General features: G+C 49.3%; 1 protein-coding gene across 1 annotated transcript in view; it reads left to right on the top strand.

Moving 5' to 3' along the window:
- The window catches only part of LOC140188673 (pleckstrin homology domain-containing family N member 1), a 31591-nt gene that overhangs the window by 4061 nt on the left and 3170 nt on the right, over nucleotides 1-24360 (top strand). The window contains exons 3-11 of the mRNA XM_072245164.1: nucleotides 581-637; nucleotides 4626-4772; nucleotides 5808-5894; nucleotides 12677-12740; nucleotides 14648-14781; nucleotides 18055-18201; nucleotides 21872-21958; nucleotides 23158-23233; nucleotides 24183-24259. Of these exons, the coding sequence (XP_072101265.1) occupies nucleotides 581-637; nucleotides 4626-4772; nucleotides 5808-5894; nucleotides 12677-12740; nucleotides 14648-14781; nucleotides 18055-18201; nucleotides 21872-21958; nucleotides 23158-23233; nucleotides 24183-24259 (876 nt within the window). The remainder of the gene's footprint in view (nucleotides 1-580; nucleotides 638-4625; nucleotides 4773-5807; nucleotides 5895-12676; nucleotides 12741-14647; nucleotides 14782-18054; nucleotides 18202-21871; nucleotides 21959-23157; nucleotides 23234-24182; nucleotides 24260-24360) is intronic.

Below are 24360 nucleotides of genomic sequence, written 5' to 3'. Positions count from 1 at the left end.
CAGAGGATTTATGTGAATCTTGGTGGACGATTCATGAGCATAAATTTCTTGGTTGTTGCGGACGCAGCTAGAAGTGGCCAATGTTGCCGACACACACACAGTGGGAGGGGGAAAGTGTGAGGCCTGCTCAGAATGGGAGCGGATTAACAGTTCTCCCAGAGCCCTGGTTCACAGAACTCTTTGCCCAAGATTTGTCCCTGTCATTTTATACGGAACCTCTGTGTGTGTGTGTGTGTGTGTGTGTGTGTGTGTGTGTGTGTGTCTGTGTTTAGCTTCTGACTGACGTTAGTTTATGTATTAATTTATTATATTTAGAGACACAGCCCAGCAAGTGGCCCTTCAGCCCTTCGAGTCCACACTGCCCCGTTACACACGTGGCCAATTAACCCACCTACCAGTACGTCTTTGGTCTGTGGGAGGAAATTGGAGCGCCCATGCAGACACAGGGAGAACATACAAACTTCTTACAGGCATGGGTGGGAATTTAACTGGGATTGCAGGCCCTGTAATGTGTTACATTAACCACAAGCTACTGTGCTGACCATTTTAATTGGTTTAATTTTCCAACCTTGTTCCTCAGACTCAATATTCATCAGGTGACCACGTGTTTGCGGATCGTCTGGAAGAGCTGTCCCGGGTAAGATAGTTTAGCAAATGCCCTGGGCTTGAGTGGGGTGTCAGACTCTCTCAGCCACCCGTCCAATGATCCTCAGCAATCTCCATGAGGGCAGGTGGCCGGGGGGTGGGTTCATTTGGCCAGTCAACTGGAATCACTTGATTGCCGTCCATTCTTTAAAAGACAAAGCAAAGACCCTCTTTTATAATGTTCATCAGTGAAGACTTGCCAAGAGTAACTCTCCCCGCCCCATACAAATCAGATCACTACTGTGCGAGGGGCAGTAGTGAGGAAGCTTCCCATGCTGGGGTGGAGTTATAGAGAGAGCATCCCTCTGTAGGAACACAGTACTAAGAGAGCAACCCACTGTGAAAGGGAAGATACTGAGGGAGCATTCCGACGTGGGAGGGGTGGTACTGAGGGATGGTCACACTGTGGGAGGGTTGGTACTGACGGAGAGTCACACTGTGGGAGGGGTGGTACTGACGGAGAGTCACACTGTGGGCGGTGGTGGTACTGACGGAGAGTCACACTGTGGGAGGGGTGGTACTGATGGAGAGTCACACTGTGGGCGGTGGTGGTATTGAGGGAGGGTCACACTCTTGGAGGGTCACACTGAGGGATGGTCACACTGTGGGAGGGTCACACTGAGGGAGAGTCACACTGAGGGAGCGGTGGTACTGAGGGAGAGTCACACTGTGGGAGGTTTGGTACTGAGGGAGGGTCACACTCTTGGAGGGTCACACTATGGGAGGGTCACACTGAGGGACGGTCACACTGACGGAGGGGTGGTACTGAGGGATAGTCACACTGTAGGAGGGTTGGTACCGAGGGAGGGTCACACTGTGAGGGGCGGTACTGAGGGAGAGTCACACTCTGGGAGGGGTGGTACTGACGGAGAGTCACACTGTGGGCTATGGTGGTATAGAGGGAGGGGTCACACACTTGGAGGGTCACACTGTGGGAGGGTTGGTACCGAGGGAGGGTCACACTGTGGGAGGGTTAGTACTGAGGGAGAGTCACACTGAGGGAGGTGTGGTACCGAGGGAGGGTCACACTGTGGGAGAGGTGATACTCAGGGAGGGTCACACTATGGGAGGGTTGGTACCGAGGGAGGGTCACACTGTGGGAGGGGTGGTACTGTGGGAGGGGTGGTACCAAGGAGGGTCACACTGAGGGAGGGTCACACTGAGGGAGGGGTGGTACTGAGGGAGGGTCTCACTGAGGGAGGGGTGGTACTGAGGGAGGGTCTCACTGAGGGAGGGGTGGTAATGAGGAAGGATCTCACTGATGGAGGGGTGGTACTAAGGGAGGGTCACACTGTGGGAGGGTTAGTTCTGAGGGAGGGTCACACTGTGGGAGGGTCACACTGAGGGACGAGTGGTACTGAGGGAGGGTCACACTGAGGGAGGGGTGGTACTAAGGGAGGGTCACACTGTGGAAGGGGTGGTACTGAGGGAGGGGCACACTGTGGGACGGTGGTACTAAGGGAGAGTCACACTGTGGGAGGGGTGGTAACGAGGGAGAGTCACAGTGTGGGAGAGGTGGTACTGAGGGAGGTCACACTGTGGAAGGGTTGGTACCGAGGGAGGGTCACACTGAGGGAGGGGTGCTACCGAGGGAGTGTCACTCTGTCGGAGGGTTAGTACTGAGGGAGGGTCACACTGTGGAACGGGTGGTACTGAGGGAGCGTCCCACTGTGGGAGGGGAGGTACTGAGGGAGAGTCACACTATGGGAGGGGTGGTACTGAGGGAGAGTCACACTGAGGGAGGGTCACACTGAAGGAGGGCTGGTACTGAGAGAGGGGTGGTACTGACGGAGGGTCTCACAGAGGGAGGGGTGGTACTGAGGGAGGGTCACACTGTGGGAGGGTCAACACTGAGGGAGAGGTGGTACTGAGGGAGGGTATCACTGAGAGAGGTGTGGTACTAAGGGAGGGTCACACTGTGGGAGGGGTGGTACCGAGGGAGGGTCACTCTGTCAGAGGGTTAGTACTGAGGGAGGGTCACACTGTGGGAAGAGTGGTACTGAGGGAGGGTTAGTACTGAGGGACGGTCACACTGACGGAGGGTCACACTGTGGGAGGGTCACACTGTGGGAGGGGTGGTACTGAGGGAGGGTCACACTGTGGGAGCAGTGCTACTAAGGGAGGGTCACACTGTAGGAGGGTTGGTACTCAGGGAGTGTCACACTGTGGGAGGGGTGGTACTGAATGAGGGTCACACTGTGGAAGGGGTGGTACTGAGGGAGGGTCGCACTGAGGGAGGGTTAGTACTGAGGGAGAGTTACACTGATGGACGGTTAGTATTGAGGGAGGGTCACACTGAGGGAGGTGTGGTACTGAGGGAGGGTCTCACTGTGGGAGCGGTGGTACTGAAGGATGGTCACACTGTGGGAGGGTGGTACTAAGGGAGAGTCACACTGTGGGAGAGGTGGTACTGAGGGAGGGTCACACTGTGGAAGGGTTGGTACAGAGGGAGCGTCACACTGTGGGAGGGTTGGTACCGAGGGAGGGTTAGTACTGAGGGAGAGTCACACTGAGGGAGGGGTGGTACTGAGGGAGTGTCGCACTGTGGGAGGGTTAGTACTGAGGGACGGTCACACGGTAGAATCACGCGCAGTTGGCCAACATGATCAGGGATTTTTTCCTGTACTCTGTAAGATGACGACGGTTTTGAGCGTCAGAAAATGAAATACTGCAGGTGCTGGAACTGGAATAAAACAGAAACTGCTGAAATTTGAAAGCCAGTCAGATGGTGTCTGTGTAGAGAAAGGAGAGAATTTGTTTCATTTCAACAAATCTCCACCCACTTCTGAGGACACCACAGATACTATCTCACCTGCTGGGAATTTCCAGCATTTTCTGTCTTTATTTAATTTTACCATTTCCACAGGATTCCTTGTCTCATTGGATGGGGAAAGGGGAAGATTTTCTCCAAGATCCCTTGTCACTTAAATGCCTGCTCCCTTTGAATTTGAAACATTCAGTGACTCCACCTCCCGAGGTCCCCAGAATGGACATTATACACCATTCAGGGAAGAGATTTCCATCTAGTTACCCTCAATGGGCCCAAGTCTCCTATCAATATCCCTCAGAACTTTCATATTGGATGTAATCTGCATGTGGCATCTCATTCATCACAAGTTTACTGTGTGACACCCTCTGCATGGCTTCCCTCAAGTGAGGATCAACAGTGTATATCTACCCCAGTGCAGACTCACGGACACTGTGCGCCCGCTCCGGTGTTGACTCACAAACACTGTACACCTGTTCCAGTGCATGAACATTGTACACCTGCTCCAGTGCACGGACACTGTGCACCTGCTCCAGTGCTCGCACACTGTGCACCTGCTCCAGTGCTCGCACACTGTGCACCTGCTCCAGTGCACAGACACTGTACACCTGCTCCAGTGCTCACACACTGTACACCTGCTCCAGTGCCCACTCAATAATGCTTAGCTACAGACGGTGCACCCTTCTCATTGTTTCCAATCCTCTACCACTGACTTACAGGCCTTTCTGGCCCAACAAGCCTGCACCAGCCAATTACACACTTTAAACTGCTGACCCTTATGTCTTTGGGACGTAATAGGAAACCAGAGCACCCGGAGGAAACCTCATGGTCACAGGGAGAGCGTAAAAATTCCTTACAGACAGAGACAGGATGTGGAGCTTCTTTCCCTCACTGGGATGTCCCTTTGCTGATCTTTCGGTAATATTTCCATATTACCTGCTCACCCTTTGTCAGTTGCACCAGACAATATTACCCAGCTCTGTGATAATTGCTTTTATTTAATTTTCAGTCCCCAATTTTTCACTCTGAAACTGCATTTCAAATTCAACCCTTCTACAATCACTGCTTTACTGTGAGTTTGTGGATTAATGCCTCCTCAAAGCACAGCCATTACTCTAAGAAACCGACCCAGATGTATAGAATAAACGTATCTGTGTTTTACCTGGATGTGTTAACAAATGCACGTTTACTTAGTGACGTCTGATATTCGCAGGTTGAGGTACTGTGGGGGAAGTCACGTGGAGACCTGGAGAAGATTATCTGCACGGAACCTATTCTAGGCTGGGAAGGAGAGAACATCACATCCCTGGGGGAGGTCGTGTGGTCATCCTCAGCGGTGCTTCACAACAAATACACTGAGGTAACTCCTTCTCAGCTCCTCACTAGGCATGTCCTCTTAGACAACATCACCCTGTAGCCTGGCAGCCATCTTCTGGCGGAAGATGTACTGAGAACCAGCCTCATTTCTGCAGAGCCTTTTCACATCCTCTGAACTGACGGAATCAGAGAGTCTCACAGAGAACCCAACCTCACTAGGTCAGCCATTCGAGTGAGGTGGACCAAGAGGTTCAGTCACACAGAAACCGTGGAGGTGCCTCAGCCTTTCAGATGGGAGGCAAGTGCAGGAACTGTCGGCATAGAGGGGAAAGATTGAAAGGGGACCTGGGAGTCAACCTTGTCACACAGAGAGTGGTGGATGAGTGGAACGAGCTGTTGCAAGTGGTAGAGATGGATGCATTAACAATGTTCAAAAGAAGTTTGGACAAGTACATGAATACAAAAGGTGTAGAAGGACGTAGACTAAACTTAGGGCAGTACGATGGTGTAGTAGTTAGCACAACACTTTACAGTATGGACGACCCGGGTTCGATTCCCACCACCATCTGAGCACAGCACTTTACAGTACCGGTGACCCAGGTTTGATTCCCACCACTCTCTGTAAGGAGTTTGTACATTCTCCCCATGACCACATGGGTTTCCTCTGGGTGCCCCAGTTTACTCCCACAGTCCAAAGATGTACCAGCTGGTAGGGTAGTTGGTCATTGTAAGTTATCGCATGGTTTTTGGCTCGGATTAGATCAGGGGATTGCTGGACAGTACTGCTCAAAGGGCAGAAGGGCCGTGCCACACTGTTCTTCAATAAATAAACGGGCAAATGGGTGAGTCTTTAGTTCACCTGGCTGTGTTAGACCAAAGGGCCTGTCTCCATTCTGTATCGCTCTATCGACCCGCTCCAGCTCAGGGCAGGTGGGATATCAGGACTGAGCGGAGAGTCTTGGGAGAGCAGGTGATGAAGAGGGAGGGCAGAGAATCAGGGGGAGACTCAGCAGTGGGAACAGGTGGACCTGGGTTACAGGAACTAGACCTGCCATGACACGTTCTCTCATCTTTGCAGGAGAAGAGCAGGAGGCACCTCGTCCTCTTCCCCCTGCATCTGCTGATTCTGGCTGTGGACGATGAGACAGAGAGGTTCCTCTATCAGGTAACATCCTGTTGTATCATTACCCTCTAATGGGCCACACAGGCTGAGAACGGGTGGGGATGGTTTCTCAGAAAGAGGGGTCAAACAGGTCGCTGATGCTCTAGCTACAAGTACTGACTCCTCTAACACCATAGATCCCCACCAACACAGACCCCACCACTGCAGTCCCCACCACCGCAGTCCCCACCACCTCAGTCCCCCACCACCACAGCTCCCCACCATTAGTTTCCCACCACCACAGTCCCCCACCACCACAGCTCCCCACCATTAGTTTCCCACCACCGCAATCCCCCGCCACTGCAGCTCCCCACCACTAGTTTCCCACCACCGCAGTCCCCCACCACGACAATCCCCCGCCACTGCAGTTTCCCACACTGCAGTTTCCCTCCACCGCAGTGCCCCACCACTGCAGTTTTCCAACACCAAACTCCCCCATCACTGCGGCTCCCCTCCACTGCAGTTTCCCAACACCACAGTCCCCCATCACTGCGGCTCCCCTCCACTGCAATTCCCCAACACCGCAGTCCCCCATCACTGCGGCTCCCCTCCACTGCAGTTCCCCAACACCGCAGTCCCCCATCACTGCGGCTCCCCTCCACTGCAGTTTCCCAACACCGCAGTCCTCCATCACTGCGGCTCCCCTCCACTGCAGTCCCCCATCACTGCGGCTCCCCTCCACTGCAGTTCCCCAACACCGCAGTTCTCCAACACTGCAGTTCTCCAACACTGCAGTTCTCCAACACCAACAGTATCCCAGTATCACAGTTTCCCACCACATGCATGTCTGCAGAAGACAGGCAGATGTGTAGCCCAGGTGCAGGTGTGTGGACATGAACAGACACATAACACTGAGCCAGATAACTGAGTTTCCTGAGAAGGGCAACCGACATCAGGGGTGAGTAAAAGGAGCCAACCTCCAGTCAGGATGGCCATTGAGACGCGGCAGTTTCTCTGAGTTGAGGAGCATCCAGTCAGCTGGAAGGATTCATTAGAAAGGTCCAATAAAAATAACTCAAGTGCAGGCAGAGCAGCCATTCTTGTGAGCGAGCCAGTCTTTGGCTCATCAGGCTTCGGCAAGATCAGGGTCGGGTGAGGTAAAATATCTTGTAAGTTATTCTCTTTCAGTACTTACTTATTCACCCTTATCTGTTCGGGCAGACGAGTGTTGTGAGAATGTCTCCGGGGGCGGTGTTTTGTACTCTGTGTGGGATGTGGGAAGTCCTGTCTTCCAGATAAACCCACCTGTATCAGGTGCACCAAGCTGCAGCTCCTGAGAGAACGTATTCAGGAAATGGAGCTGCAGCTCGATGACCTTTGATTCATACGGGAGAATGAGGAGGTGGTAGACAAAAGCTACAAGGAGGTAGTCACCCCTCAATTGCAGGAGACAGGTAACTGGGTGACTGTCAGGAGAAGGAAGGGAAATGCATGGCCAGTGCAGAGTACACCTGTGGCCGTTCCCCTCATAATAAGTATAAAACTTTGGATTCTGTTGATGTGACGACCTGCCGGGGGGAGAAACAGTGACCAGGTCTCTGGCACCCGACAAGAGTGGAGAGGTGAAGAGGACTGAAGTAGAGACAGGAGATCCCTTAATCAGAGGAACAGAGACGAGGTTCTGTGGGCATGATAGAGACGCACAGTTGGTATGTTGCCTCCCTGGTGTCAGAATCAGGGATGTCTCAGATCAGATCCATGGCACTCTCAAGGTTGAGGGTTAGCAGCCAGAAGTCTTGATGCATTTTGGCACCAATGACATGGGTAGACAAGGTGAGGGGGTTCTGAACAGAGATTTTAGGGAGCTAGGTACAAAGTTAAGAAACATAAAATTTTAGGTTTAAATCCTTTTCAGAAGGGATTAATAGCAATTATTTATGATATAATTATGAAATTACAACCAGGTATATCTGATAAAATTAAAAATGAATGGGAAAGGGAACTTCAGCTTTGTCTACCTATAGAGAAATGGGATAAAATTTTTCAATTAGTCAGTACTTCTTCTATATGTGCTAAACATACATTAATACAATTTAAAGTAGTACACAGAGCTCATATGTCCAAAGATAAACTAGCTCGTTTTTATTCCCATATAAACCCTACTTGTGATAGATGTCACTCTGAGGTGGCTTCTTTAACTCATATGTTTTGGTCCTGTCCTCTTTTGGAAAAATATTGGAAAGATATTTTTGATATTATTTCAATAGTTCTATGTTTTGATTTAAAACCCCATCCTATTTGGCAATTTTTGGATTGCCGATGGTAGAACATAGATCTTTGTCTTCTTCAGCCTGTCAGATGATAGCTTTTGTTACTTTAATGGCGAGAAGATCGATTTTGTTGAACTGGAAGGAAATCAATCCTCCAACCACATTCCAATGGTTTTCTCAAACTATATTAAGTTCAAATTTAGAAAAAAATTGGGGGTGATATTTTCGATCCTTCAGTTAAATTTGAAGAAACTTGGAAACCTTTTATGCAACATTTTCATATGATGTAATCTGACCTTTCCAAATCTTTTTTTAACTTAAATTATATGAATACAGGATCGGAGTTGACGACATTACTGAACATACCTGATTCAAGATATTGGTCTAGCCCTGTTTTGTTCTGTTTCTTTTTGGGTTTTTATTTTCTTTTTCTTTTGGGGATTTTTCTGTGTTTATATATTTTTTTTCTTTTTATTTCTTTTTTTAATGACTAATTTTATTATGAGTTTGGAAGTCTATTATACCTATGTTACTTAAAATCCTTTTTGTATATGCTGATTAAGATTATTCCAATCTCTTTGTATCAACATTGTTATTGAGTTTATAATTTTGAAAATTAATAAAAAGATTTAAAAAGATAAGAAACAGGGTAGTAATCTCTGGATTGCTCCTTATGCCATGCGCCAGTGAGAGTAAGATAGGATGATATGGCAGGTGAATGTGTGGCTGAGGAACCGGTGAAAGGGGCAGGAATTCAGATTTATGGATCATTTGGATCTCTTCTGGAGAAGGTATGACCTGTATAAAAGGGATAGATTACACCTAAACCAGGGGCCCAATTTCCTTGTTTGCATGTTGGTTAGAGTTGTTTGGGAGGGTTTGAACTAATTTGGCAGGGGGATGGGAGCCAGGGTGATAGTGTTGAGGATGATGTAAGAAGTTTACAAAAACCACAAAATGTCACTCTTAGCAAGGGGAGACAATGATTGGGCAAAACTTCAGTCAACAGGGTGAGTTGCAATGTAAAAGGCAGACAAAATCTAAAGAGCTGAATACAGGACTAAAGGTGTCATATCTAAGTGCATGTAGCATATGAAATAACGTCGATGAACTTGAGGCACAGTTGCGGATTGGCAGGTATGATGTAGTAGGCATCACTGAATCATGGCTGAAGGAAGATTTATAGCCGGGAGCTTAATGTCCAGGGATAAACATTGTATCTAAAAGATAGGCAGAAAAGCAGAGGGGGTGGAATGGCTCTGTTGGTGAGCAATGAAATTAAGTCATTAGAAAGGGGTGACATATGGTCAAAAAGTGTTGAATCATTATGGATAGAGATAAGGAACACAAGTGTAAAAAGACCCTGACGGGAGTTGTATACAAACCCCCAAACAGTAGTAACAACGTGGCCTAGAAATTACAACAGGGGATAGAAAATGCATGCCAAAAGGACAGTGTTGCAATAGACTTGGGGAACGTCAATATGCAGGTAGATTGGGAAAATTAGATTGGCGAGGGATTCCAAGAGGAGGAATTTCTACTCATGGTTAAGCCCACCAGGGGATCAGCTATTCCAGATTGGGTGTTGTGCAATAAACCGGAATTGATTAGAGAGCTTAAGACAAAAGAACCCTTAGGGGCAAGTGATCATAATATGATTGAATTCACCCTGAAATTTGAGGAGAAGCAAAAGTCAGATGTATCAGTATTACAGTGGAGTAAAGGAAATTACAGAGGCATGAGAGAGGAGTTGACCAGAATTGATTGGAAAAGAACACTGGCAGGGATGATGGTAGAGAAGCAAAGGCAGGATTTTCTGGAAGGAATTCAGAAGGCAGAGGATATATACGTCCAAAAGAGAAAGAAGTATTCTAAAGGAAAGATGACATAACCATTGCTAACAAGAGATGTCAAAGCCAACAAAAAAGCCAAAGAGAGGGCATATAGTAGAGCAAAAATTAGTGGGAAGTTAGAGGATTGGGAAGCTTTTAAAAACCAAAAAAGGCAACTAAAAAAGTCATTAAGAAGGTAAAAATGGAATACAAAAGTGAGCTAGCCAATAATATTAACACCAAAATTTTCTTCAGATACTTAAAGTATTAAAGAGAGGCGAGAGTGGATATCAGACTGCTGGAGAGATAGTGATGGGAACAACAAAATGGTAGATGAATTGAATAGGTATTTTGCATCAGTCTTCACTGTGGAAGACACTAGCAGTATGCTGGAAGTTCTAGGTGTCAGAGGTCATGATGTGTGTGAAGTCTCCATTACTAGAGAGAAGGGTTTTGGGAAACTGAAAGGTCTGAAGGTAGGAAAGTCACCTGGACCAGATGGTGTACACCCCAGGGTTCTGAAAGAGATCATGGAGGCAATAGTAATGACCTTTCAAGAATCTCTATATTCTGGAATAATTCCGAAAGACTGGAAAATTGCAAATATCACTCTACTCTTCAAGAAGGGAGAGAGGCAGAGAAAAGAAATTATAGGCCAGTTTGTCTAACCTCAGTGGCTGGGAAGATGTTGGAGTCAATTGTTAGGGATGAGGTCTCAGGGTACTTGGAGGCACGTGATAAAATAGGCCATAGTCAGCATGGTTTCCTCAAGGGAAAATTTTGCCTGACAAACCTGTTGAAGTTTTTTAAAGAAATAACAAGCAGGATAGACAAAGGAGACTGAGTAGATGTCATGTATTTAGATTTCCAGAAGGCCTTTGACAAGGTGCCACCATGAGGGTGCTTCACAAGCTATGAGCTCATGGAATTACAAGAAAGATTCTAGCATGGATAAAGCAGTGGCTGATTGGCATGAGGCAAAGAGTGGGAATAAAGGGAGCCTTTTCTGGTTAGCTGCCAGTGACTAGTGGTGCTCCACAGGGGGTCTGTGTTGGGACCAGTTTTTTTACATTATATGTTAATGATTTGGACAATGTAGGGAGGAGAAGATGGCCACCCGACGCAGTGCGCGCGGCCGTTCCAAATGATATCGATATGTGTAACTAGGGGTGCCGTGCACAATCCTGATTTGATGAAGACAGCCGTGAGAAGCACGGAGGAACACCTGGAGTAGCTTCTGAAATGCCTGCTTCGCTGCCGCTGCTACTGTGCGATCGAGAATCTCCAGAGACGAAGGCCCCAAATCCTCAGCTTTGTGTATCACCTGTTGCCAGGGCCGGGGTCGAAGCGCTTGACAGAGATGGTGCTCGGTGTCGGAGAGCTGGTCGGAAGATGGGAGTATTAGGATGGACTCGGAGTCGGACTGTGGTCGGATGCTTCCGGGATGCTGCATCGGCAAGTTTGCAGTGCTGGAGGTTTACCGTCTGCATGAGATGATGGGACTTTCGAGAGACTTTGAGATTTTTACTGTGCCATGGTCTGTTCTTATCAAATTACGGTATTGCTTTGCACTGTTGTAACTATATGTTATAACGTATGTGGTTTTTGTCAGTTTTTAAGTCGGTTTGTCATGTGTTTCTGTGATAACATTCTGGAAAAACATTGTATCATTTCTTAATGCATGCATTACTAAATGACAATAAAAGAGAACTGTGTGTCCTCATAATCTAATCTAATCTAATCTAATCTAATTAATGGCTTTGTTGCAAAGTTTGCAGACGACAAAATAATAACTGGAGGGGCAGGTAGTTTTGAGGAAGTAGAGTGTCTGCAGAAGGAATTAGACAGATTAGGAGAATGGGCAAACAAATAGCAGATGGAATACAGTGTCAGGAAGTGTATGGTCATGCACTGAGAGAAGAAATGAAAGGGATGACTGTTTCTAAATGGAGAGAAAATACAAAAAAACTGAGGCAAAAAGGGACTTGGGAGTCCTTGTGCAGGATTGTCTGTGGTGAGGAAGGCAAATGCAATGTTAGCATTCATTTCAAGAGAACTAGATAAAAAAAGCAAGGATGTAATGTTGAGACTTTATAAAACACTGGTGAGGCCTCACTTGGTGTGTTGTGAGCAAGTTTGGGCACCTTATCTGAGAAAGGATGTGCTGAAACTGGAGAGGGTTCAAAGCAGGTTCATGAGGATGATTCCAGGATGGACGGCGCCGGACCTGTGTTCACTGGAACTCAGAAGAATGAGGGGCAACTGGAGACTGGTGAAAGGCCTTGATAGAGTGGATGTGGAGAGGATGTTTCCAATGGCGGAGAGTCTAACACCAGAGGGCACAGCCTCAGAATAGAGGAGCGCCCTTTTAGAACGGAGATAAGGACGAATTTCTTTAGTCAGAGGGTGGTGAATCTGTGGAATTCTTTGCCACAGCCAGCTTTGGAGGCCATGTCTTTATGTATATTTAAGGCAGAGATTGATAGATTCCTGACTGGTCAGAGCATGAAGGGATACAGAGAGAAGGCAGGAGATCGCGGCTGAAAAGAAAATTGGATCAACCATGGTGAAATGGTGGAGCAGACTTGAAGGGCCAAATGGGCTAATTCTGCTCCTATGTTTTATGGCCTTATAACTGGTGAATAACAAAAGCAGAAATTAAGTAAACCAACCGAAGGAGGCAGAGCCCATGATATGGGGACAATGGTACATGAGTGTTAACCTTCTTCTCTCTGTTTCCCAGGGCCTGCTGCCTCTGTCGGGGATTTCAGTCAGAATGTTAGTGGAGAACACATTTGAAATTACAGGTAAGCACGAAGGATCCAGATAATCCCGTCCCCAGCCTGAGTGCAAAGCACAAAGTGCTCATGTTCCATAGACATGGGTGTCTTTCTCTGAGGCTCTGTGCCCATTTGACCCAACACTCCAGGGCTCAGGGTAGGGCACAGGCGGAATTGGAGGGTTTCAGGGACACAGCTGGTGCAGGGGAAGGGACAGGTAGGGCAGTGGGATGGGTCGGGACAAGTGTGGAGGAGGTCAAGTTCAGCCCAGGGGCATTGGAGGGAGGATGGGGAGGATTGGACTTGGATGATGTGCACAGGGTGGTTGAGCAGGAGGTGTGGGGGGTGTGACAAAATGACTTGGTTACAGGTTACAGGTGCCTGAGGACACTGGCACTGAGGGGAATGGGCTGTACATGAGGAAGCCACTGGGAGGAAAGTCCGTCTGGTTTTAAATGGATACTACTGGCCTGAGGTAATGATGGACCCCCGTGAGGTCTCTGAGATGCAGTTGTGAACCTGGTGGGAAACACAAACCTGGATCTAGAGCATTGGCCATAAGACATAGAAGAAGAATTAGGCCAATCAGTCCCTCATGTCTACACTGCCATTTCATGATGGCTGATTTATTTTCTTTCTAAACCCTATTCTCTTGCCTTCTCCCCATAACCTTTGACATTCTTAAAAACCTATCAACCTCTGCTTTAAATATACTCAATGACTTGGCCTCCACTGCTATCTGTGGCAATGAATTTCACAGATTCGCCAGCCTCTGGCTAAAGAAATTTCACCTCATCTCTCTTCCAAAGGGACATCTCTCTGTTCTAAGGCTATGGCCTTTGGTCCTAGACTCCCTCACTACAGGAAACATCCTCTCCACATTCACACTATCTAAAAAGGTTCAAAGGTTAATTTTATTTTCAAAGTATGTATACAGATTACAACTCTGAGATTTGTCTTCTCCAGATAGCCATAAAATACAGAAGACCATAAAAGAAGTTAAAAGGAAGACATCAATCCCCCACCACACTAAAAGAAAAATAAGCAAAAACTTGCAAACCCCAAAGTCCCCACCCCCAACCCCTCACTCGCATAAAAAAAAACAGTTCACCCAAACCACCAATCGCCAATCTGCAACAAGAAAGAATGAGCAAGAATACAAAAAGTAGCACAGAACTGAAGGAGGCCAATATAACTACAGTCCAATCCATAAACCTCAGAGTTCTGGTAACACCTCCGAGAGCATCGAGACCCAACCGCCTTCCCAAGGGGAAGGACCTCCAACCAGTGACCCCACTGAGGGCAGAAACACAAACTAGCTCAAGTGGCCTTTTCAAGAACTGCTTGCTCTCTTCCGTATTTGCCTTGATATTTCAATCTACCTCAACACTTCAATCAGTGAGAAATGCAGTCAATCATGGCCCCTCATCTCACCTCTGAGCTTCTCCTCACGATAGCTCGTGCTCGCATTTCTCTCCTGGAGTTTTCTCAGGGATGGCAGAGTGCTAGCTCACTCCATCGAACTACAGGCTGTAAGTCACAGGCCCCAACAGTTTCAAAAACAAAATTATGATAAAAAGAATAAGTAGAAGACATAGAAAAGCTAAAATGATTGACCATCTGGAAGATGTCGCCCAAGGAATCATTGTTTGCTGCTGCCGTATGTACAAGATGCTTTTCTATATCTCTTTTGCCTTCCTAGGCCTTGATAGGTTTCAATGAGATACCCCCTCACTCTTCTAAACTCCAGCGAGTATAGGCCCAGAGCCAGCAAACACTCCTCGTGCATTAACCCTTTCATTCCTGGCTGCAGGACCAGGGATTCTTCTGTTATAACATTTCCTGACAGGAGAATTTATTCTTCAATGTCACACACAGTTCCAGCAAGGATAAATTTCTACTCAATCCTATATTTGTCATATTTATTCTCACAGGTTCAATGTTTGACTCCAAGATAATAATGTGTTCCAACGAGGAAGAGTTCCGAATATGGATGGCCCATTTACCAAGGAGAGTGAAGAAGGCTTCCCTCTATCGACCCCATAAACAGCACAGACTGGAAATGCTGGTGAGTGACGACTGCATCAGTAACCACCAGCGACCATGTCAGGCACTGACACGGGCTCTTGATCCATTAACGGAAGAGTGCAAGGGTCTGTGCGAGCCTACAGTCCTCCGTGGGGTAGTGACTCTAGTGAAGGGGAGTCAGAGGAACAGGAATCAAGAATAAAACATCAGATCAGTACACAGTGTCAGACCCATACAGAGATCCGTGACCCGGTGACAGATCCACAGGGGGATCCATGACCCGGTGACAGATCCACACGGGGTTCCGTGACCTGGTGGCAGATCCACACGGGGTTCCGTGACCCTGCAGCAGATCCACACGGGGGTCCACGACCCGGTGGCAGATCCACACGGGGATCCGCGAGCCAGTGACAGATCCACACGGGGATCCGTGACCCGGCGGCAGATCCACACGGGCATCCGCGACCCGGTGACAGATCCACACGAGGTTCCGTGACCTGGCGGCAGATCCACACGGGGGTCGCGACCCGGTGACACATCCACACAGGGGTCCGCGACCTAGTGACAGATCCACACGGGGTTCCGTGACCCAGCGGCAGATCCACAGGGGGATCCGTGACCCGGCGGCAGATCCACACGGGGGTCCGTGACCCAGCGGCAGATCCACACGGGGGTCCGCGACCCGGTGACAGATCCACATGGGGATCCGCGACCCGGCGACAGATCCACACGGGGATCCGCGACCCGGTGACAGATCCACAGGGGGATCCGCAACCCGGCGGCAGATCTACACGGGGGTCCGTGACCCAGGGACAGGTCCACACGGGGGTCCGTGACCCGGTGACAGATCCACACGGGGATCAGATGCACACGGGGGTCCGTGACCCGGTGGCAGATCCACACGGGGGTCCGCGAGCTGGTGGCAGATCCACACGGGGGTCAGATGCACACGGAGATCCATGCCCCGGTGGCAGATCCTCACGGGGGTCCGCAAGCCGGTGACAGATCCACACGGGGGTCCGGGAGCTGGTGGCAGATCCACACGGGGATCCGCGACCCGGCGACAGATCCACATGGGGGTCAGATCCACACAGGGGTCCGCGACCCGGCGACAGATCCACATGGGGGTCAGATCCACACAGGGGTCCGCGACCCGGCGACAGATCCACACGGGGATCCGCGCCCCGGTGACAGATCCACACGGGGGTCCGCGAGCTGGTGGCAGATCCACACGGGGATCAGATCCACAGGGGGGTCTGCGACCCGGCGACAGATCCACACGGGGGTCCGCGACATGGTGACAGATCCACACGGGGATCCGCGAGCCGGTGGCGGATCCACACGGGGGTCCGTGACCCGGCGGCAGATCCACACGGGGATCCGCGACCCGGCGACAGATCCACACGGGGATCCGCGAGGCGGCGGCAGATCCACACGGGGGTCCGCGACCCGGTGGCAGATCCACACGGGGGTCCGCGACCCGGTGGCAGATCCACACGGGGGTCCGCGAGCCAGTGGCAGATCCACACGGGGGTCTGCGAGCCGGTGACAGATCCACATGGGGGTCAGATGCACACGGGGGTCCGTGACCCGGTGACAGATCCACACGGGGGTCCGCGAGCCGGTGGCAGATCCACATGGGAGTCAGATGCACATGGGGATCCATGCCCCGGTGGCAGATCCACACGGGGGTCCGTGACCCGGCGGCAGATCCACACGGGGGTCCGTGACCCGGCGGCAGATCCACACGGGGGTCCGTGACCCGGCGGCAGATCCACACGGGGGTCCGCGACCCGGCGGCAGATCCACACGGGGATCCGCGACCCGGCGGCAGATCCACACGGGGATCCGCGACCCGGTGGCAGATCTACACAGGGGTCCGTGACCCGGTGGCAGATCCACACGGGGATCAGATCCACACGGGGGTCCGTGACCCGGCGGCAGATCCACACGGGGGTCAGATCCACACGGGGGTCCGCGACCCGGCGACAGATCCACACGGGGATCCGCGAGGCGGCGGCAGATCCACAGGGGGATCCGTGACCCGGCGGCAGATCCACACGGGGATCAGATCCACAAGGGGGTCCGCGACCCGGTGGCAGATCCACACGGGGATCAGATCCACACGGGGGTCCGCGAGCCAGTGGCAGATCCACACAGGGGTCTGCGACCCGGTGGCAGATTCACACGGGGTTCCGCGAGGCGGTGGCAGATCCACACGGGGGTCTGCGACCTGGTGGCAGATCCACACGGGGGTCCGCGCCCCGGTGACTGATCCACACGGGGGTCTGCGACCCGGTGGCAGATCCACACGGGGGTCCGCGAGGCGGTGGCAGATCCACACGGGGGTCCGCGCCCCGGTGACAGATCCACACAGGGGTCCGCAAAGCGGTGGCAGATCCACACGGGGGTCAGATGCACACGGGGATCCATGCCCCGGTGGCAGATCCACACGGGGGGTCGGCAAGCCGGTGACAGATCCACACGGGGGTCCGCGAGGCGGTGGCAGATCCACACGGGGGTCAGATGCACATGGGGATCCATGCCCCGGTGGCAGATCCACACGGGGGTCCGCGACCCGGTGGCAGATCCACACGGGGGTCCGCGCCCCGGTGGCAGATCCACACGGGGGTCCGCGCCCCGGTGGCAGATCCACACGGGGGTCCGCGACCCGGGGACAGATCCACACGGGGGTCCGCGACCCGGGGACAGATCCACACGGGGGTCCGCGACCCGGTGGCAGATCCACACGGGGGTCCGCGACCCGGTGGCAGATCCACACGGGGATCCGCGACCCGGTGGCAGATCCACACGGGGATCCGCGACCCGGTGACAGATCCACACGGGAATCTGTGAGCCAATGTTAGGCCTACATGGGTATTCATGACCCAGTGACAGACCCACAGTGCCATTTGTGGTTAATGTGTGGATAACTTCTTTGGGAAAAATGGGTAAGGGGAACATTTGAAAGGCCACAGGAGGTAGATGGTAGATGGATGGAAACCAGTGAGTTGACATTCATTTACTCTGAGGCCATTGCTGGGTCCGTAACTCAGCATGAGAGGGTTAAGCAAGGGAAAGACACACTGTGTCTGGATCTCAGCCTGAGGGCGGCGCAGGTTATGGTAATCACTGCCTACAGATCTCGTCACCTATTTATCAGCTTCCTGCCATACCACAAGAGAACACAAGTTCACCTTTGTGATTTGACTAATTTCCTCGAACTTTCTTGAAGTTTCCGCATGTGCTCGGTGAAAGGGCTGCATCTTTTGAGTCACTGTAATATATTCTGCGTGTGTTGGTTTAACCCAAGATTCCCTGCGATGAAGTGTGGAAGAGGCTGGAGCTCGAGAAGTACCTACGGCAGAACCCCATCCAGGGTTGGGAAGGAACTCCCATTCAGCACATGGGACACATTGTCTATCTGTCCATGGTGCAAATCCGCTTTGCACACAGCCAGGTCTGTCCTTTTCCTGCTTACCTCCTCTGCATGTTATCTGTGACCCCTCACCCTCATCCTAAACAGCTGGGAGGATGCAGCAAGTCAGCACATCATGAACTACTGGTTGATTATCACTAACTATCAATAACTAATTAGTAATAACTAGTCTTCTGCACTCTTTCCAGTTTAACCACATCTTTCCTAGACCAAAACTGAACACTGTACTGTAGGTGCGGCCTTACCGATGATTTGTACAATTGCGACTCCTATACTTGCAGCTCTGCCTAATGAAGGCCAGCATGTTAAATGCATTTTTCAACATGTGTCATTGCTTCCAGTGAACTAATCACTTGTACTCTTAAGTCCCTGTTTTCCATTACACCCCCTAGTACAAGACCTATGCTGGTCTGACTTTCCAAAATGCATCACCTCATACTTATCTGTACTGAAATCCATTTGTCCCTTCTCAAACCACTTTCTAACTGATCAAGATCACCCTGTAACCTACAGAATCGTCTTCACTGTCAACACCTCCTAATTTTGGGTCATCTGCAGACTTACTGACAAAGCCTTGTGCAGTCACATGCAAATCATTTATATAGCTAACAAATAACAAGGGTCTTTACTCTGACCCCTGTGACACCCCACTAGTCATCGGCCTCCAATCCAAGAAACAACCTTCAACAACCCTCCTCTGCTTCAATGTTCCAATGTTGAATCCACCTAAATGGGTCCCATAGAACCTTACCTTCCTGACCAGCCTACTAGCAAGGACCTTGTCAAAGGCTTTCTAAAATCCAAAGAAACAACTTCCACTGCTCTACACTCATCTACCTCTGTGATTAATTCTTCAAAAAGCTCTAAAAGGTTTGTCAAGAACAACTTCTCGCACACAAAGCCACGATGCTTCTCCTAATCCAAATGCTGATAGATCCTGTGCCTCAGAATTTCCCCAAGTAACTTTCTCAATACTCACCAATAGGTAGTTCTCTGTAAACACGAGGAATTCTGCAGATGCTGGAAAACTAAGGAACACACATCAAAGTTGCTGGTGAACGCAGCAGGCCAGGCAGCATCTCTAGGAAGAGGTACAGTTGATGTTTCAGCCCGAAACGTCGACTGTACCTCTTCCTAGAGATTCTGCCTGGCCTGCTGCGTTCACCAGCAACTTTGATGTGTGTTGCAGGTAGTTCTCTGGCTTGTTCCAGCTACTATTTTTAAACAATGGAACAACATTAACCGCCTTCCAGTCTTCAAGAACTTCACCAGTGGGTAACAATCAAGCAAATGCCTCTGCAAGGGTCTCTGCAATTTCCTTTCTAGGCTCCCACAATGTCCAATAATGCACTAGATCAGGCCCTGGGGATTTATATAAGATCATAAGACCATAAGATATAGGAGCAGAATTAGGCTACTTGCTCCATCAAGTCAGTTCTACCATTTCATCATGACTGATCCATTTTTCCTCTCAGCCCCATATCCCTTCATACCTTGAGCAATCAAGAATCTATCTACCCTTCTGAATAAATATACATAAAGACTTGGCCTCCGCAGCTGCCTGTGGCAAAGAATTCCACAGATTCACCTCTCTCTAGCTAAAGAAATTCCTCCTCATCTCCGCTCTAAAAGGATACCCTCTATTCTGAGTCTGTGTCCTCTGGTCTTAGACTCTTCCACCATGAGAAACATCCTCTCCACCTTCATTCTGTCAAGACCTTTCAGCATTCCATAGGTTTCAATGAGGTCACCCCTCATTCTTCTGAATTTCAATCAATACAGGACCAGAGCCATCAAACACTCTTCATATGACAAGCCGTTCAATCCTGGAATCATTTTCATAAACCTCCTTTGAACCCTCTCCAGCTTCTGCCCTCCAAATCTGCTCATAATACTCCAAGTGAGGCCTCACCAATGCTTTATAAAGCCTCAACATGCTAGTCCTCTTGAAATGAATGCTAACATCGCATTTGCCTTCCTCACTATTGATCAACCTGTAAATTAAGCTTTAGGGAATCCTGCACAAGGACTCCCAAGTCCCCAGATTTTTGGATGTTCCCTCCATTTACAAAATAGTCTACCCTTCTATTTCTTCTACCCAAGTGCATGAGCATATGCTTCCAGACAGTGTATTCCATCTGCCACTTCTTTGCCCAAGCTCCTAATCTGTCAAAGTCCTTCTGTAATTTCCCTGCTTCCTCAAAACTACCTGCCCCTCCACCTCTATTCCTATGACCCACAAACTCTGCAACAAAGCCATCAATTCCATCATCCAAATGATTAACCTATCCACTGTAAGTCTGCAAAGACATACACCCTGGCAATATAATTGTCATCCAAAACATCTCCAACTGTCTCCCTCATCTCTTGAGTAAGCAAGATTTTCTCTAGTAAATACTGAGGAGAAATGCTGTATGCATTAAAATTGCCACCCATCTCCTGCAGCTTGAGACACTGACAGCCCTGCTGATCTCTAAGGATACCTGCTCTCTCCCTAGCCACTGTTATACTCTTTATCCTCTTGGGATTTTCATCACTTTACCTACCGGATTGATCTGATGCCCTCCCTTTGCCCACCTGATTTCCCTCTTAAGTGTATTCTTAATCTCTTGTAGTCGTGGTTGTCCAAGGAGTAGAGTAGGGGGCTGAGAACACCACCTTGTAAGGCGCCAGTCATGGTGGAGGTGTCCCTGCCTATCCTTACTAATTGGTCAGAAAGTCAAGGATCCAGTTGCAGAGGGAGGTGCTGAGAGGCTGAGAATAATGGCGGAATAGTCACTGATAGCTGTGCAGAGGTGAACACTGAGACAGCACTGGCACGGGGTCGGGGTCGGGGTTGAGGGACTACAGACCAAGTACTGAGAGAACAGCCCATTGGTCAGCCTGGACATGACAGGTCGAATGATCTGTTTCCGTGTTGTATTTCTCTGTGAGCTGTCTTCATTACCAAACCGAGCTGCAGAGGTCGGAGGTACCCAAAGTTTGTCCTTCAGCCTGCCTCTTCAGATCGGACTTCTCCTCGCAGAGCTGTGGAGGCCGCAGTATGATCAGGAATGCCTGTGACAGGCCCGGTGAGCTCATAGAGAGAGAGAACAGTGATGAGATCTGTACACAGAACCTTTGACAGGGACTGGAACTGTCGGTGTAAAGAGCAGATAAAGGAAACTTACTCACCACAGCATGAGCCTTCAAAGGTCAGGCACTAAAAGATCTTCCACGCTGTTGTTTAAAACTTATCAGCTTCCATTACCTAAATATAAATACTAGACATTCTGTTACTTGTAACAGGTTCTTTCCCCACCTTCACACACAGATTTCTCCTGTACTACCTCAGAACCACGAGTCATTTTCTGGGACATCTGACCCAGGCCAGTTCCTTCAGCTGTCACTTGTTGGGGTCACATGAACAGTTTCCTCGTTCTTCATACTTGAGAAAGAATTTAGCTTCCATTCCATGCACCCTGTGGTTGAATGGTTCCCCTGACCCATTGAGAATGTGGGTTACTGCACCCTTAAATCCGTGTCATGCACCCCGCAGCCCAGTACCCAGTATCCATTGCAAGAATACCCAGTGCTCAATGCTGGCTACCTAGAGCAGACACTACACCTATCATATTCTACTAAAGATGCAACTCCGTTTACCTGTTCTCAGCTTCACTGACGTGGTTTAATTTGTTTTTAACTTATTCAGAGATTTGAGGAAAGAATCATGGTTTTATTTCTGGATGATCTTATTATACTTTCCACTGATGAGCAGAAAACTGCTGTTCAGTACGAGGTAAGTGTGTGCTTTTTATCACTTCTGAGGTAAACCTCTATGCCACCTTAAACTGTGAAGCAGGTCTCCTGCACACACAGCCACCCTGGTGCTGAAGCAGACTTTACTGTTGCCAAAGCCTATATGTCAATTAAAAACCTTAACAAAAAACAACAATTCCCTTTCCCTTTTTCCCAGACTGTTGATATTTCCAGTGCCAGATTCCGAGAAGACAAGGATTTCCTCATCTCAAGCCAATCCAAAGAAGGATGTCAAAGTCCTCTCCCTGTTGCCATGACTTCCCAAGCACAGCCACCTGAATGTGACACCCTCCCTTCTGCCCAGCCTCCACTCCTGCAACTCCAATGTGCCAGCCCTCTGTGGTAGAAAAGCCTCTGCCCAACACCCAGTGACTCCTGGTCGAAACATCTGCATGGAGCTGGCCTTAGTAAAACCGCACAGCTGGAAACAGCTGGGAGGAAGTCAGTGCCTGTGGGACTGTTGACCAACACAAAGGTGAAGATGTAATGTGAGCCATTAGACCAACTTAAGAACATAAGAACTAGGAGCAGGAGTTGACCATCTGGCCCATCAAACCAGCTCTGCTATTCGATAAGATCACAACGTGGCCATGGACTCAGCCCCATCTTCCTGCCTTAATCCCATCACCCTTAATCGCCCTCTAATGCAAAAATATATCTCACTGCGTCAGACAGATATTTAATGAGATAGCCTGTACTGCTTTCCTCTACAATGCAAATTGCAAAAAACTGCAAACAATTCCCTAATTTAGTTCAACAACCATGGACTCGCTTTCATGAACTTCCGTTCTGAATGTTATTTGCTTACTTTTATTGTATGTACGATTTTTCTTTTTTCTGCATGTTGGGTGTTTGATAGTCTTCTTTTCTTTGAATGGGTTACATTGGGTTTCTTGGTTTTGCAGCTGCTACAAGGAGGCGTACCTCCTTCGTGTACGTACTTTGATAATAAATTTACAAACCTACTTTGAACAATGCAAGTTAGCAGCAAGAACTTGTTTCAAGACTCCTTGTGATGGAGATTCAGTGTTGAGTATTTTTAAGTGCAACTCTTTTTATTGAACGTAATCAATTGCACTGTGCTTGGGACTCAGAGTGTTAAAGTCAGCGCAGTCGGTTATTATAGAAGAGTACAGTGAGAGAGCCACAAAGGTTTAACAGATGTTCTGTCCCATACAGGGCAGACTTCCTACACAAAGCATCAGAGCTTTGGAAAGATCAGCACGAATTGGACACCTGGAATTTGAAATTACAGGTAACTCATATCCCCAAGTCATGGTCCTGATGTATATCTTCAACTGATGGGAAATCCTTTGGCCTCAGCAAGGCAAACTGATGTAACACTGTGAACACCATTGTAACCGGCAGCACGTAAGGTGACAGGGAAAAGAACTGGACTGTTGGAGGAACCGAGCAGGACAGGCAGTATCTGGGGGCAGAGGGATGGTCCAAGTTTGGGATTGAACATCTCCTCTTTTGGAGACACAAGAGACTACAAATGCTGCAAACTGGTGCAACACACCAACTGCTGGACAAGCTCAGCGAATCAGGCAGCATGTGTGGAAGGAGATGGACAGACATTGTTTTGGGTGAGGGTCCTTCTGAAAGAGTCTTCACTGAAGAAATCCTCCAGCAGTATTTTCCCCCTCCCTTTTTGCAGGGTAACAAAGGCTAACAGTCTGCAGTCCAGTCATGTTCTGGCTGACAATGTCGTATTGTTGGTTGACCATAAGACCACAAGATATAGGAGCAGAATTAGGCCATTTGGCCCATCAAGTCGGCTCTGCCATTTCATCATGGCTGATCCAATTTTCCTCTCAGCCCCAACAAGAACAGTTGAGACATGTTCTGTTCTCCTTGGGTTCTGGCTCCACTTCTCGAGATCCCCTAAACCCACAGAACAACCTTTCTCTGGTATATGGATAAACTTACTTAAGCCCATCTCCTTGATTGGAGCATTGTCCACCAACAGCAGCTCATCAAAGCCCTCAGTCCTGGGCCGGTTGTCCTCAGGTGTAGCCCATCAAAGATCCTTCCCCTCCCAGGGATAGGGTCTTTGGAGCTTCTGTTGGAGTTTCTGTAGCTCTGAGATTTTACGGGATGGCTTCCTAGCCACATGCCCAACCTTCCTCCTTTCACAGCCTGGTTTTGCACCATCCATGATAGAGTTTTACTGGAATAATTGTGGTTCTTTGTCCCTGCAGGAGAAATGATGGAACCCGTGCAAGTCTCCTGTGCCAGGCCCAGTGAATATAAAAAGTGGTTTTTCCACCTACAGAAGGTACGGTCCGAGAATCAACTGGTGGGAATTGGAACTTAAAACATGTTCTGAGGTTAAAATTTAAACTATACAGAGTATTAACATTAGGGTTCAGTCAGCAC

Source organism: Mobula birostris, chromosome 27 (assembly GCF_030028105.1).
Source record: "Mobula birostris isolate sMobBir1 chromosome 27, sMobBir1.hap1, whole genome shotgun sequence".
In the NCBI taxonomy this organism is placed as follows: Eukaryota; Metazoa; Chordata; class Chondrichthyes; order Myliobatiformes; family Myliobatidae; genus Mobula; species Mobula birostris.
The sequence above is the reverse complement of the archived record's forward strand: the minus strand, read 5'-3'. Positions and strand labels throughout refer to the sequence as shown.